This window comes from Phyllobates terribilis, unplaced genomic scaffold, assembly GCF_046119375.1.
Source record: "Phyllobates terribilis strain yellow unplaced genomic scaffold, ASM4611937v1 Scaffold_1__5_contigs__length_1240528914, whole genome shotgun sequence".
NCBI lineage: Eukaryota > Metazoa > Chordata > Amphibia > Anura > Dendrobatidae > Phyllobates > Phyllobates terribilis.
Genome location: NW_027362761.1, coordinates 1046565252 through 1046582389, shown reverse-complemented (window position 1 = coordinate 1046582389; position 17138 = coordinate 1046565252). Strand labels below are relative to the sequence as shown.

The 17138-nt window shown below is 44.4% G+C and overlaps 1 protein-coding gene across 6 annotated transcripts in view; it reads right to left on the bottom strand.

The window, feature by feature from the left end:
* LOC141158262 (cytochrome P450 4V2-like) overlaps positions 1–17138 on the bottom strand; it is a 171162-nt gene that overhangs the window by 138603 nt on the left and 15421 nt on the right. For 3 of the 6 annotated variants that reach the window (XM_073645359.1, XM_073645363.1, XM_073645360.1), the window contains exon 1: positions 13893–14195. The exons of 2 other annotated variants lie outside the window; for them this stretch is intronic. In XM_073645359.1, the coding sequence (XP_073501460.1) occupies positions 13893–14085 (193 nt within the window). In that variant the 5' untranslated portion in view covers positions 14086–14195. Of the gene's footprint in view, positions 1–13892; positions 14196–17138 lie in introns of those variants that run through there. One more of the 6 variants, XM_073645364.1, reaches the window with a different exon arrangement.

Below are 17138 nucleotides of genomic sequence, written 5' to 3'. Positions count from 1 at the left end.
CCCAATAACACGGCAGCAAGTGTTGACTGTGCAGACGGCACTTCCGAGCGCCAACTGGCGGTGTTGGAGCTCAGGGATTACAGTTCAGGTGGTAGAAACATGAACAGAACAGGAGACCTGGATACTGTTGCCAACCAATTATTTATTCTGGAAGAGGACTGGCAAATTCATGAGAGATCCAGGCCTTGTTCATTTTGAGAAAAGTAAGCCGGTCAACGTTATCGGAGGATAGTTGCATGCGACGGTCTGTTAGTACACCACCTGCGGCACTAAAGACGCGTTCCGATAATACACTAGCAGCAGGGCAAGCTAGCACCTCCAGTGCATACTGACTAAGCTCTGGCCATGTATCCAGCTTACAGACCCAAAACTTGAAGGGAGAAGAGCCGTCTGGGAGTACACTAAGAGGGCAAGACATGTAGTCTGTCACCATCTGACGGAAACGTTGCCTCCTGCTGACTGGAGCTGTCTGTGATGGTGTAGACATTTGTGGCGGCGGGGACACAAAACTTTGCCACATTTCGGCCATACTGGTCTTGCCTTGTGCTGAGGCGCTGCTTCTGCTCCCTCTTTGTGCAGAGCTTCCTCCACTGCCTCGACGCACTGAGCTGCTTTGTAAAGCACTAGCAGCACTGCTCTCGGTTGGAATGGAGAACATGATGGAATGCACCAGTGCGTCTTGGTACTCCCGCATTTTACGCTCCCGGTTCAATGGTGTTATGAGGCTTTGTAAGTTGTCCCGGTAGCGAGGATCTAGGAGGGTGGACACCCAATAATCAGCCGTGTTGAGAATGTGGGCGATGCGGCGGTCGTTTCTGAGGCACTGCAGCATGAAATCAACCATGTGCTGCAGACTGCCAACTGGCCAAGAAACGCTGTCCCCTGCTTGAGGCGTGATCTCTGCCTGCTCTGCATCACCCCACCCTCGCTCTAGATACTGACTACTAGAGCATTGTGTACCTCCCTCCTCTGGACAGATGTCTTCCTCATCCATTGACTCCTCCTCATCCTCCTCACAAAGTGTCCCCTGCCTAGGCCTTTGTGAGGAACCACGTTGCGCAGACTGTAGAGAAGCAGATGGCATTTGTGACTCCTCATCCTCCACCTCTTCCAAAACCTCGTCCCTTAGTGCTTGCAGTGTTTTTTCAAGCAGGCAGATAAGGGGGATAGTCATGCTGACTAGTGCATCATCTGCACTCGCCATCCGCGTGGAATAATCGAAGGCACGCAAAACGTGGCAAATGTCCTTCATAGAGGCCCACTCAGTGGTGGTGAAGTGTGAACGGCGCGCACTGCGACTTGTTTGCGCCTGCTGCAGCTGGTACTCCATTACTGCTGCCTGCTGCTCACACAACCTCTCCAACATATGTAACGTTGAATTCCACCTGGTGGGTAGGTCACATATGATGCGATGTTCCGGAAGACATAATCGGCGCTGCAGAGCTGCAATGCGTGATCTTGCATTGCTGGAACGCCGCAAGTGAGCGCACTCTATGCGGACCTTGTGAAGCAGTGCATCAAGATCCGGATAGTCCCTCAAAAAACTCTGCACGACCAAGTTGAGCACATGTGCCAGACATGGGATGTGAGTGAGGTTGCCTAGGCCCAGAGCTGCCACCAGATTTCGGCCATTGTCACACACTACCATGCCTGGCTGGAGATTCGCTGGCACAAACCACACGTCACTCTGCTGCTTGATGGCATTCCAGAGCTCCTGCGCTGTGTGGCTTCGATTCCCCAAAGAAATTAATTTTAATACGGCCTGTTGACGTTTGGCCACGGCTGTGCTCATATCGGTCATCATAACAGGTAACCGTTCACGGGTCGATGTGGAGGTAGACCGTGACGGCTCCTGCAGCGCTGATTCAGAGGAACTGGAGTATGAGGAGGAGTCAATGTGTACAGACTGGATTCCTGCAATCCTTGGAGTTGGCAGAACACGTACAGCGCCACTCTCAAGATCTGTACCCGGCTCCACAACATTTACCCAATGGGCAGTGAGGGAAAGGTATCGTCCCTGTCCATGCTTACTGGTCCACGCATCAGTGGTCAGGTGGACCTTGCTACTGACGGCGTTTTGTAGCGCATGTTTAATTTTTCCCTCCACATGATGTTGCAGGGCAGGGACGGCTTGCCTGCTGAAATAAAAGCGGCTGGGCACGTTGTATTGTGGGACTGCCAATGCCATAAAGTTACGGAATGTGTCAGTCTCCACCAGCCTGAATGATAGCATTTCAAGGGCCAGTAGTTTAGCAATGCCAGCATTCAGAGCCTGTGCTCGGGGGTGGTTTGCCGAGTATGGGCGCCTTTTCTCCCATGCCTGTGCTAACGATGGCTGTAGACTGGCCTGGGAGTGTGAGGATGACTGGGAAAGTGGTGCTGTGGGTGGAATTACACTGTGTCTCTGTACAACAGTGCCAGAGATTCTTCCATGGCGATCCTGTGAGGAAGCCGAACCAGCTGTGTGTGAGCTGGAGGAAGAGGCTACAACACGAGCTGAAGAGGTGGTAGGTGGCGCTGTAGGTTGGCCTAGGTCTTCAGTGTGTTTGTGTAACTCCACCACGTGCTTGGTCCGCACATGTTTCCACATATTTGTGGTATTGAGGTTGCTGACACTTTTCCCTCTTTTCACCTTCTGATTACACAGCTTGCATTTGACAAAGCAAATGTCATCTGCAACTGTGTCAAAAAAGGACCAGGCACTGCAAGTCTTGGGAGCGCCCGCTTTGGATTTTGGAAGAGCCATGCTCCTAATGGGTGCCGAAGTGGAGGCTACAGGCAACCAAGTCTGCCCCCTCCCTCTCCCTCCTTTTTGGGCCGTTCGGGGAATCTCTTCCTCAGAGCTGCTCCCACCACCTTCCTGTCCCTCACGCCATGATGGGTCAAGGACCTCATCATCTACACCACCCTCTTCAAACAACTGCTTCTCCTGGGTAGTCTCGACAGCACAGTACGCACCAGAAAGTGGCACCTGAGTCTCATCATCAGATGCGTACTGAGGTGTGCTGCTGACCATAGGCACTGGCCCACCCGCCTCTTCAGATTCAGAGAGACAAAACGGTTGCGCATCACTGCATACTACCTCTTCTTCAAATTCTCGAATTCTGCTTGGCTGGCCCCCTCTTTCCAAGCCAAGAGATTCAGAGAACAGAAGTAGAGATGGCTCCTGTCCAGGGCTCTCTGACTGCCTGGGCAATTTGGCAGGTGGTGAAGAGACAGATGGGTGCTCTTCAGTGCTCAGGACCTGAGAGGATCTGGAACTAATTGAAGTCGATGCGTTAGCTGCCATCCATCCGACAACGGCTTCAATTTGGTCCTCGCGCAGCAGTGGGGTACGGCTAGCTCCTACAAAGCTGCGCATAAAGGACTGTTCCCTGGTAAAACTGGGGGATGCTGAGTCACTGGTGCCCGCAGCAGGCACAGAATCCCCACGTCCTCTCCCTGCAGGCACAGAATCCTCACGTCCTCTCCCTGCAGAAACTCCACGCCCACGCCCACGACCACGACCACATGCCTTACTCCCTGCCTTCTTCATCTTGGTAGACTGATAAAGATAGGCAGAAAAGTACTAAGGGCTTAGTGTGCTTATTCCTGAACAGCTGCTAACAGGTATAAGAAACACTAATTTTATAAAGTGTGGACTAGACTTTAATATGAGCTAATGTGGCCTACACAACTGTAAAGTGGAGTGTTTGGTGAACTTTATTTAGGTTTTTTTTGTCACAAAAAGACACTGGATGTGCCTAAAGATGTAATAACGATAGTATCACAAACTTTTTGTAGCTATTACAATGTAGGAAGGTAACCTACAATGCAATAGATGAGGCTGCAAAAAATAGGCTAATACTAATCTGGCTGGGGCTGCAGGGCCCAATGCTGCAGAAAGGCTCCTCTATCTACTCCTATATAGTGTGTTTGGAATCAATTTAGCTGAATATGGATGGAACCACCACACTAATAGGAGATATCAGGAAAAATTATGAATTGGCAATAAAGGACAATGTATGAGGCAGTGACACACACTGAGTGCACTACAACCAGACGGGGTTGAAGCACACACTACAGGGTGAGCTGCACTCACACACCAGACCTTGCAGACAGCGGTGAACAGTACAGATGCAGAGCACTGTGCACTAGTGCTGCAAGACGGAAAAAAATTCTCTATCTACTCCTATATAGTGTGTTTGGAACCAATGTAGCTGAATACAGATGGAACCACCACACTAATAGGAGATATCAGGAAAAATTATGAATTGGCAATAAAGGACAATGTATGAGGCAGTGACACACACTGAGTGCACTACAACCAGACGGGGTTGAAGCACACACTACAGGGTGAGCTGCACTCACACACCAGACCTTGCAGACAGCGGTGAACAGTACAGATGCAGAGCACTGTGCACTAGTGCTGCAAGACGGAAAAAAAATTCTCTATCTACTCCTATATAGTGTGTTTGGAACCAATTTAGCTGAATACAGATGGAACCACCACACTAATAGGAGATATCAGGAAAAATTATGAATTGGCAAAAAAGGACAATGTATGAGGCAGTGACACACACTGAGTGCACTACAACCAGACTTGGCTGAAGCACACACTACAGGGTGAGCTGCACTCACACACACAGACCTTGCAGATAGCGGTGAACAGCACAGGGAACTGTGCACTAGCACTGCAAGGCACAGTGATTTAGAAAGTAGCTTGGGTAAAGCAGTATAGAGCAAATAGGTAGCTAAAACTGTCCCTCAGAACAACAGCGTCCTATCCCTAACTGAATTCACAGCAGAGTGAGCTCAAAATGGCGGCGGTGGCTTTTATAGTGCATCATGACATCATTTCAGCAGCCAATCACAGCCATGCCATTAGTTAAGATGCCTACATGCCTAACAGGATGTGCCCACACTTCTTAGGATCCTCATTGGCTGAATAAAATGAAAATGTCTCATTGCATTATGGGAACTTCCGATTCCGGTATACGATATTGCAATAGTATCGGAATTAAGTATCGGAATTCCGATACCGCGAATATCGGCCGATACCCGATATTTCAGTATCGGAATGCTCAACACTACTCGCTATGTCTCTTTCCTCATATACAGGCATTGCAGGACCTTAGGTATCCATGGCTACGTCCACTGATAAAGTGACAGTTAGCTAGCTAGCTGCTAGTGGTCGCAACCGTGGATACCTAAAGTCCTGCGATGCCTGCACATGAGGTAAGAGAGATAGCGAATCAAAAATACTATACTACATTTCAAATTGGTGGTATTTGCTAATATTATTACACCTACTACATATTGGGATAGGATCTTGGAGATGGGAGTAGCCCTTTAAGGCAATCCATAGTAGCATCTGCAACCTTTTTTTTCCATGTATAATAGGCATTGCTGCATAGCACATGACTCTCACAAGCAGGGTCTCAGAAAATGCAGAGGTTGTGTGCAATTTTATTGAACAAAATGTTTTTTGTTATGGTGTTGCACAACTTAAGACCTCATTCAGACATCTATGATCATCAGTCCGATCTCGGATCATAATGCATGGACTGGCCATGTGTCTCCCGAACCCAGCATCACAGCTACATATATTTCTATGAGTATATAACCTATAAGGGAACCCAAACTAATATATGGTCCCATAGAATCTCTATCAAAATAGCAAAAAATAGCAAAATATCACTAAAAAGAAAAAAATAATAATGAAAAAGTTCAAAAAGTTGCAAATACTGCTGAAAGTTCTAAATAGGAAAGATAGTCAAAGCAGGCAACCACCAACAAGAGATTCAAGAAATGCCAGTAAAGTTTATTGAATATAAATTACAAAATCTTAACACAGTACAAAAATAATCAAGGGGTGATGAGTGGGAGAAGTACGGCTAAAAAAGACAGGGTATGATGGAGAAAGCACCTGTACAGAGACCTATATCCCTTGCACGAAATCTGTGCATGGAAATATTTTTCATAGGCCTAGTAGTATGAACACGGCCCACCATAAAGCACTACAAAACACCGGTATCAATGATATATAACAGGAATATGGGCAGCTAAGACATAGAGTGCTGCTGTATTTATAAGCCTTGATTGACAGGCAAATGGAGCCTATAAATATCTTAATCCAACCGATAAGGGTATGCTCCCATGCAGGTCTAATTGTACTCCGCATGTGACAGCATACACAATAGGCATAAAAAGTACTCTGTGCATAAAGTGCAAATACTAGGATGCATAGCTATCATAGGGACTCCAAATGGTGAACCTATGGTCCAGTTTAGACAGCACAATGTGACGGGTCAGTGCAGTAGCAGATTAATCATACAGATATCGATAGAGAATCCGGCACTTAATCTACAACATTGTTGTGCAATAGTTAGGCAGGGAAAATATCAGAGTATCCATTTACCATGAGTCATGGTGCAGGTGCTTGGAGCGTGGAAATAGCTGCAAGGGATGCGCAGAGCCTCGACGCACGTTTCGCCGGAAGCGGCTTCGTCAGGAGGGGTGGCTTAGTTTAAAAGTGTAACATCTTAAATATAAGGGAAGAACCAATCATGATGATGCTCCACACCCGTGATGATGCAGGACTGTGCGCCACGCATGATCGGAAGGAGGATGTACGTCATCCATTCCATCATTTTTCGTAAAGAAACTTCTATCAACTCGTTGTTGCACTTCACTTCATCTCACCCCCCTAAACTGAAAAGTTCGATCCCTGTCGGCCAGTTCCTGAGAGCACGCCGTATCTGCTCCAGTGAAGATACATTTCTGAAACAAGCAAGAGATCTCTCATATAGAGTCCAAAATCATGGCTATCATAGACATGATATCAACAAAGCCTTTATACGGGCTAAAAACACAAAGAGACAAAATCTTCTGATTAACCGTAAAAGATCTAAATACAATAGATCGTCAGGCGAACTGTTACCTAGATTTATAACAACTTTTAATGAAAAGTGGAAGGATATTCAAAATATCATGACAATACATTGACCGATTCTACTGACCGACAGGGATCTTAAGCACCAGCTTTCAGAACGACCAGCATTGACATGGCGAAAATCAAATGAGACGGGGCATTATCATGCATGAAATGATCTTGATGGTCCAGATGGATGGAGTGGAGGATGGCTGATTGATGGACACCCCATGCAAACACGGCTACGGCGCTAGCAAGGAGGAGGTGGAGTAATGTTTTGGGCTGGAATCATGGGGAGAGAGATTGTCGGCCCTTTTAGGATCCCTGAAGGGGTAAAGATGAACTCCATAATGTATGTTGAGTTTCTCAAACAGCACTTCCTTCCATGGTTCAAGAAGAAGAACCGTGCATTCCGCAGCAAGATCATTTTCATGCATGATAATGCCCCGTCTCATGCTGCACATAACACATCTGCATCTCTGGCTGCTATGGGCATAAAAGGGGACAAACTTATGGTGTGGCAACAGCTCTGGGAGGGTATTCTGTCCTCATGCAAAACAATTGAAGCAGAAACCATCCAAAACCTGACAAATTCAATGGACGAGAGAGTTCAGAAGCTCCTTTCGAACAAGGGGTCCTATGTGCAAATGTAACATCACCTAGAATAAAGTTTTGAGTTGAAAACTGTTTGATTTCAGCTTGTAATAACCTGCTAATGCTTATAATTTCAAAAATGACCATTTTTTTTGTTCTTTATTAAAATGAAAAGGTTGAAAACTCTGTTGTGCATAATAATTTGGAACATGCATTTTGAGTGCAGTTTGAGTTTTTTATTTTTTTAAAAATATACTGTTATCATAGGTAGTTTGTACAAAAACCTATCAATTGTACTCTAATAGTTATTTGACTGGAAAATTACAATGACTGCAATTCATATAGGTAATTTGGGAAAATCTGAGAAAATATTATTTGCATAATAATTTGGAACACAGTGTTGACCTGCATGGGAGCATACCCTTATCTACTGAATTAACATATTTATAGGCTCCATTTGCCTGTCAATCAAGGCTTATAAATATAGCAGCACTCTATGTCTTAGCTGCCCATATTCCTGTTATATATCATTGATACCGGTGTTTTGTAGTGCTCTATGGCGGGCCGTGTTCATACTACTAGGCCTATGAAAAATATTTCCATACACGGATTTCATGCAAGGGATATAGGTGCTGTACAGGTGCTTTTTCCATCATGCCCTGTCTTTTTTAGACGTACTTATCCCACTCATCACCCCTTGATTATTTTTGGACTTTGTGAAGATTTTGTAATTTATATTCAATAAACTTTACTGGCATTTCATGAATCTCTTGTTGGTGGTTGCCTGCGTTGACTATCTTTCCTATTTAGGACTTTCAGCAGTATTTGCTACTTTTTGAACTTTTTCATTATTATTTTTTTCTTTTTTGTGGTCAATTTATTTCTATGAGGCTGTCTTGGTGGGTCGGCAGACACATGGCCAGTCCATGCATTACAATCTGAGATCGGGCTGATGATAATGGATGTCTGAAGGATTGTAAGGTAGTGTACCATGTGGAAATATAATGCTAATAACCTAAGCCAACAAGACACTAACTAATGAACACCTTTCTCTTTAGACCAAGGCCTCATACAGACTTCAGTTTTTTTGATGTACAAGAAGAACAAACTGAGTTTCATCAGTGATTTTCAGCAGAGTTGGATCCAAGTTTCATCAGTTTTTTCACTGAGGAAAAAAAAAAAGTTTCTCCACCTTCTCCTATCTATCAGTCATTGAAAAACACAATGACTGCATCCAAATTCTGTTTTTTTTTTCACTGACTCCTAGACTTGCATTGCTGATTTTTATCAGACACTCAGATCAGTATTGGACATGTCTTCATGATTTGGTACAGACCACTCCATCCGAGGAAAAAATCCAACATCCAACATGTGACCAGACCCATAGACTATTACAGGTATGAGTGCTATCCATAAAAATAACGGATAGCACTCATACATGAAAAACTGATGTGTGACTCAGCCTTAAGGCACATACGCTTTGGTCTGCCATAAGTGAAGCTCTTATTGATATAAGAGACCCTGGGAGAGCACTTGTTGAGTTGCTGACAAAACTCACTGATCCTTACTTCCCTATCTCCTTCTGCTCCAGGCACCATTAGACTGGGTCTTTACATAGTCTGAGAAGGACGTAGAAACAAGAAGCAGTGATTTCATGAAGGGGTCCACACTATATAAACAAAATAAAATAAGGTCCCTGGCAGTGAAAAAAACAGATGACACTCTGATCAAACTCTGATCAAAATAATCAGTCCGTTTTTCTTGTACATGAGAAAATCTGACGTGAGTGAGGCCTAACACAGAGAATATATTTCTAAATTCTGAGTGACACACTGTGACCTATCTTATTTACATTGTTTCCAATTAATTACTAATAAGAAACAATACTTAATATATACACAAGTAACCAGAGGCATCAACACTGCAGCCATTTGACTCTATTAGGTCCTCCAGGCTTTGACATTTAATTTATTACGTACTCTCAATATACCATCTAATGGTGGCAGTGTTAAATTACCAACTAGCAATAATATATAGTATGCACATCTAACTGTAAGCAGTAATGACAACATTGCAGCTTAGGCTATGTTCACACGTTGCGTTTTTTCAGCATTTTTTTTTATGCATTTCGTTAAGGAAATTTTCACCTGCCTTTCACAGTCCAGCAAACTCTATGAGCTTTCAGAAATCTCATGCACACAGCTTGGTTTTTTGGTCCTCAGTATTTTGTGCAAAGCCTTGAGTTTTGCAGAATGCAGCATATCACTTGGAATATAGCCTTAAGGGGCCCTTTCACAATTTCTATAATGTATAGCATTTAGATTTAAAGGCAACATATCACCTGAAAAAACACTATTAACCTGAAGATATGGGGTTAATCTGCAGGTTAATAGCGATGTGCGCGTAGCCAAACACTGCGGGGAGAAAATTAACTTTATTCCTCCTGGTAACGTTCCATTTCAGTCATGGTGGTGGCACCGGCGTGGGTTCAGTCACCGCTCTGTGTATAGAGAGCATCGGCTGTAACCGCGCCTCCTGCACTGCCTTATAGTGGCTCAGCATTAGGGCCGGCTACCAGTCAGTGCCAGGGGCGCGATTACAGCCGCCGCTCTCTATACACTGAGCTGTGACTGAACCCACGCCGGTGCCACCTCCGTGACTGAAACCGGAACGCTACCGGAAGAATAAAGTTAATTTCCTCCCGACAGCGTTGGTCCCAGTGCCGTTGTTGGGTAGGTTCACGACGGCATTAACCTGCAGATTAACCCCATATCTGCAGGTTAATAGTGTTTTTTCAGGTGATAGGTTCCCTATAACTGCAAGTGGTAATAATCGCACTGGTGCTGCCTTATAATTCTGCGGTATATATATATCTTTGTAAACTGCAGAAAATCTTAAGTCACTAATGGTGTGAATTCGTTAAGGATTATTTTTGGGGCCTGATGTCAGTCTGAATTGATCTTGGGGTCTGATCTGGTAATCATATATAAGTCTGAGATGAAGCCCATACAAAACAGGGGGTCAAAGATGTTATATCAGCCTAAACCAGGTGAGGAAGGAAAAAAAAAGTCTTCAATCAGGGGAGATATCACCTACAATATGAACTTAAACAGGACCTGTCACCGGGTCAAATGAAGGCAAAGCATATTCTTATTTTATCCCACTGCTTCACCCGAGTATTCCAGTTTGTTTGTTTTTTCTTTTAATTCGCCATACGGTTACAGAGATATGGACCTTTTTATTTGCTTCTAATTTTTCTGCTCTTTAACAAGGAGGTTTCACTCACAGGACCATTTAGTAGAACTGCCTAAAAACACGCTCCCAGATAATCCTGTGAGTAATGCCCAATTGATTAAAAAAAGTAGTAGTAAATAAAACTATCCTATGGTGGGTTTAAAACACCAAAAAAAAAAAACATAGAATACTCAGGGCAGCAGAATGAATGAAGGAAAAGCAAGAACTGCCCATTTCAAACGTAGTGACAGGTCCTACTCATTAAGAGCGGATGAAAGAATTTCTTGGCATTGATGCTTCATGGCTACCTGTCACATATGGAGAAACTTTGAGGCTGAGTGCCCACTATGCGTTTTTCAAGCATTTTTGCCATGGAATTTCCACAGTGAAAACACTTAAAAAACGCTTGGTAATACGTGCCCCATGGTCCCCAATGATAATCCGAATGTGCTGTGCACATGCTGCGGAAATTTCCGCTGCAGATTATCATTGTGGAAAAATACGCAGCATGCCCATTAATTTTGCGGACACGCAGCGTAATTGCCGCCATTGATTTGCATTGAATCACTTAATATCCGCATCACTACATGTGCACAGGCGGATATGAAGCGATTCAATGTGCGGATGGTACCCGGGTCTGGAGAAGAGGAGACTCTCCTCCAGACCTGGGTACCATAGTACCTGTAAAAAAAGAATTTAAAATAAAAAATAAACATACTTATCTTCCGATGGCCCCGGTCTCGTCAGTGATGCGTCTAGTGTGTTGGGTCATCGGAAGGTAAGTATAATCTTTATTTTTTATTTTTTACCATTCTTATTCTTTTTTTTTAACTATTACTTGGTCACACTATATAAATCCATGCCGGTTGCATGGATTTATATAGTGTGACCAAGTTGTCAAGTACTTTTCCAAGTGATGCTAAAATCGCTTGGAAAGCGCTTGATAACCCGCATGCAGAAATGCATGTGAAGAACGCTTGACAAACACTTCTACTTGGCAGGAAAAATGCATGTAAAATCCGCATGCATTTTTCCTGCCAGGGAGATGTGGAAAAAATATGCAGCATTTCTGCATTGTGGGCACTTAGCCTGAACATCATTACTATATATGGTATTATAGTTTAAATTGTAAAGTTACAAAGTGCTTGTAACAGCAAGCAACTATACAATTTACTTGTTATTAAAAATCATCCCTTTTGTCTTCATTGTTTTCTGCTCATCACCAGTCTTTCAGCAGTGACCAGTCTCCTAGGCAAGAAGTGCAGTGCCAACAAGCTCTTTTGTACTTGTAGCTGGTTGGATTACTGGATCCTGACAGCTATAGTGCCTCTTGCATTAACACAGCAAAAAAGGGCAACAGTATTTACCTTCCCAGGTCTCAGAACTAATGCCCTATCAGGATGCAGCAAACCCATATAATAAAGATGGCGGCAAAAGTATGGGGACCCTTGACGCGGGTTGTGAGCTTGCGTATTTTGGCCAAAATAACGACCAATACCTCATGTATACGATATATATTTTTTGCACGTTATCTATATCCAGGGTGCAGCCAGGCCCATAAATGTTGGTCTTGTAAACTGGGGTGTCTGTCCTCATGGGGTTCACTTATATAGTGCTGGGTAGCCCACCTAATCTAATAGTATGGGTGTCAATAATAGGCTAGAAGCCACACACTGTGCATGACAGGTGTGTGACCAGCACCCTATACAAGCTTATTTTGTGTGCAATCCTAATACTAAGCAATTGCCCCCTCCATGAAATGGTAGGTTGTGAGTGGTTGTCTCATCAGAATTTTGCACTTGTGTGGCCGCCATCTTTATTATATGGGTTTGCTGCATCCTGAGACCTGGGCAGGTAAACACTGCTGCCCTTTTGTGCTGTGTTAATACTTAAATTTTTGGGGGAATTATAATTCCTCTTAGGTTATGTGCCCACGATGCAGATTTGAAGCAGAAATTTCCTGAGCATTTCTGCATCTCCTTGGCAGAAAAAAGCGCATGCGGATTTTACATGCGTTTTTTCAGCGATTTTACATGCGTTTTTTTTCAAGCGTTTTTCAAAGCGATTTTGAGCATCACTTGGAAAAGGGCTTGACAAGTTGGTCACACAATATAAATCCATGCAACTGGCATGGATTTATATTGTGTGACCAACTTAGAGGAAATTTCTACTATCAAACGCTGCATCTAAAAATGTAAAAAAAAAATTAAAAAGTAAAAAGAAATAAAAAAAAACCTTATATTCACCTCTCCGGCGGTCCCCAGTCTCCTCCCGGCCGCGGCCTCTCTCCTCGGCATCCCGCGGTGTACTGGCAGGGCCTGTGGTGACATCATTTAGTCAGCTGATGGTCACGCGGCCGCTGACTTCAGCGGTCCGGTGATGGTCGCGTGACCATCAGCTGACTAAATGACGTCACCGCAGGTCCTGCCAGAACACCGCGGGACGCCAAGGAGAGAGGACGCGGCCGGGAGGAGACCGGGGGCCGCTGGAGAGGTGTGTATGAATAATTTTTTTTATTTTTTACTTTATTATTCTCTTTTTACTTGCAGGTACGATGGTACCCATGTTGGAGGAGAGTAATCTCTTCTCCAGACCCGGGTACCATCCGCACATTGAACCACATAACATCCACATGTATACATGCGGATAGTATGCGGTTCAATGCAAGTCAATGGGCGCGATTTCGCCGCGAAATCGCGTCCAAATTGGTTGTGCTGCGGATTTTTCATTGGGATACATCCCAGACCTCTTACCCAGCGATTTTAATGCATTTCCGCGGCGGAAATGCCTCCGCGGAAACACATTAAATGCGCATCGTGGGCACTCAGCCTTGCTGTGGCTTTGCATTTAGTGTCTCTTGCCCCAAAATTGCCTCCGCTTGCAGCATGAGCGCGCTCAGTTTGGGCCAGAGGTGAAATCATGTAATCATGTCGCTAATCTAAACTGTCAATCCATCAGGAGCGCTTTTCCCCCTAACAAGCAAGAAATTAAAAGGCTATGAGCGGTGCGATCAAGGGAAAAAAAAGATGAGACAATCCCTTAAGTAACACTTTTGGTAAATGTTAAACACTAGGTGCCTAATGGTCTGATGGGTGGTGTATAGCATGAATAAAAAAGAAACTTCAAAAAGAAGATAGAGAAAATTCTGTACCTCCACCATTTGGCTTGAATTGCAGAGCATTTCCAATTATTGGGTAGGTTGGACTGAATCCAGGAATTGGCTTCATTATATTCCATTTTCGAATATATTCAGTAAGAAAAGGGCTAGAAATAGCCAGCAAGGTCATCAAGACAATAGCAGCAGACAGCCAGATCAGGAGATGTACGTCTTCACTGAAAGCCATAACAGGACATTCAGCGATATCAACCTGGGACAATTTCTTCAAACTGTGGTTCCAAGATGTGCAGTGTTGGTTCTTGTCGCTGCAGACTACTATGTTACTGCTGACTAGAAGTATTTTTTTTTACAAAGCATCAGGCAGATATGAATGATCACATGCTGTTTTATGGCTATATGTCACGCATTTGTGAAATATTAACAATATTGTGTTATCTAATCTGGACAGTGCAGTGTCATGATATCATTGTATGTTAAGGCTGTATTTTTAGCAATAACCTTGTTGTTACAAATATTCTATATCTTAAAAGGTTTTTGGCAGTTTTTATTAAATAATGCTTAACCGGTATTCTAGTCTACAAAGGATAACACTGATCTGTTGGCTAGGTGGTCATTTATAAAACCCCAATTTAAAAAACATTGGAACCAGTGGCGTACCAATGGCGACTGCTATGGAGCTATGGAGCCCGAGAGCCGGGGGGGGCCCATGTCAGCGCCCACATTGGGCCCCTCGCACAGCCAGCACCGCGATCCTGACCCGCATTCAACTGTATAGGCAGATGATGGAGGAGGGAGCGTCATGTGACACTCCCTCTTCCATCATTCCCCCTCTGCGTCTGACGTCACTTCATCGCGCCACGCTGGGTCAGGCAGTAGAGCAGATGAGACACGCTGAAAAGACCAAAGCAGCGTGGGAACAAGGAGCGGTAAGTATGTATTTATATTTTTTCTAGTCAGTGAGTATGTGGTGCTCATATTACTGGGGGACTGTGGCTGCATTTTGCCCTATGGGGACTGCACTATGCCCTATGGGGGCAGCACTCTACCCTATGGGGCCTGCAGTAAGCCCTATGGGTGCCACACTAAGCTCTATGGGGGCCACACTATGCATAATGGGGGCCACGCTATGCCCTATGGAGGCCGCACTAAGCCCTATAGGGGCCAAATTAAGCCCTATGGGGGCTGCACTATGCCCTATGGGGGTCGCACTATGCCCTATGGGGGTCGCACTATGCCTATAGGGGCCGCACTATGCCCTATAGGGGCACCATTATACTCTATGGGGGCTGCATTATACTGTATGGAGGACCATGGGGGTTTATTATATTGTGTGGGGGACCATGGGGGTGCATTATATTGCATGGAGGACCATGGGGGTGCATTATATTACATGGAGGACCATGGGGGTGCATTATATTGCATGGAGGACCATGGGTGGAGTGTATTATATTGCATGGAGGACCATGGGTGGAGTGCATTATATTGCATGGAGGACCATGGGTGGAGTGCATTATATTGCATGGAGGACCATGGGGTGAGTGCATTATATTGCATGAAGAACCATGGGGGACGCATTATACAATATGGAAGGCTATGTGGGGCCATTATATTATTTGGAGGGTTATGGGGGACCATTATACTGTGTGCAAACAATAATACAGTGTGAAGGTTTGTGTGGCATCCATCTTACTGTTTGGAGGGCTAGTGCGGGCCATTACACAGTGTGGGGCTATTATACTGCATGTAGACCCATTATACTGCATGGTGAGCTGTGTGGGGGTCACAGTTGGAGGATCATACTGTGTTGGGGTCACCATACTTTGCCTTAGGAGTTGAGGTGTGGTATAGTGGGATCATTATACAGTGCATGTGGTGTAATTCACCATGGGGGATACTGTGGGGGCACTTTTGTTGGTATCACACTTTATGGGGGCAATGAAAAAGGAATCTAGGACTTCAGGAGGAGGAAAATTACTATGTAAAGGCTGGAAAGTTGTGAGGTACGCTCTTCTGTGACCACAACAATTATTTAATTTTTGTTTTACTTTTTTCTTTTTTGTGGGGGCAATTAGAACTTCTGCTATGGGGCCGCATCATGACTATGTAAGCCCCTGATTGGAACGCTGAGGAAAATGCAAAGAAAACATGAATGCAATATTTTTTGGATTGGGGTTGTAGATCAGTCATAAAGTACATCATTGTAATTAGATTGCTCTCCATTGCTGAAGGAACAGTAGCTTTAAATTCTCATCACAGTTTCCATCAGCAACTTTACCCGTATTACTAAAATGCTGAGAGAAAACTTGCGGAATTCAAGCTTGTAAATGCTGTACTATAGAAAAATATTTTTTTATAGTATTTTTGTAAGGTACCCAGGGCGGTAGTCATGGACGAGAGCTGCATTCTCACACCCTTGCACTCCACAAATAAACAATGTCCCAGTTCACATGTGTTGTGAGTGTAGTGCAGAACACTCATGGTTCGGCCAGAGGCTTACACTGTTTCCGGATCCAGGAACAGCCGCACGTATGTAGGGGGTCAGCCCTTACTGGACATTGAATGACACTAACTTTAAGAGACCATGCTCCCCTCTGTTTGTGTGCTCTTGGACTAGTCGCGTCTATCCTGTTGTTTTGGTTTGTGCTGCTGAAGGGAGTAGAAGAAGGAAGTGAAAAGGACTGTCTGAGGTAACTGACAGGATGTTTGCCTGTGTCCTGTTAAAGAGAGACAATAAGATGAACTGATGTCCTCTGGGGAAAAGATAACATTCGGAATACTGTAAGATTGATTGCCGCCAGGACTGTGTCCAAAAGTAAAGAGCTGCATCGCTCCCCCAGAACAGCTTCCCTGAATATTGGTAACCTGAGGTAACAGATACCACAGTGTGTCAGCCATCTCTCAACATTGAAAGTGGGTCAAGACTTGCATGACCTGAAGAGGGAAGGAGATCAAACATCCAGGAGAAAGAACTCAAACACAACTAATCCGGCTCAGCTACTTAAGAAACAAGCAGCAGCTGCATAACTATTCCTGATCTGTAGAACTGTGAGTGAAACACTGGTACCGTACTGTGTGAGGGTGTACCTCAGTTTTCTTTAGTTAGGACGCTGTAGCAACGTGGCCCGATTAGTGGAAGCCAGATAGTGAATTAGCCGAGAGTAGTTTGTGAAACCTAATTTATACTGTTTTTATTGTACTTTCATTGCCATAGTTGGAGCACAGTTTGTGTGACAAGCTTCAGCTATTTCTCCTTAAATTCATGTTATTACTATGATCATT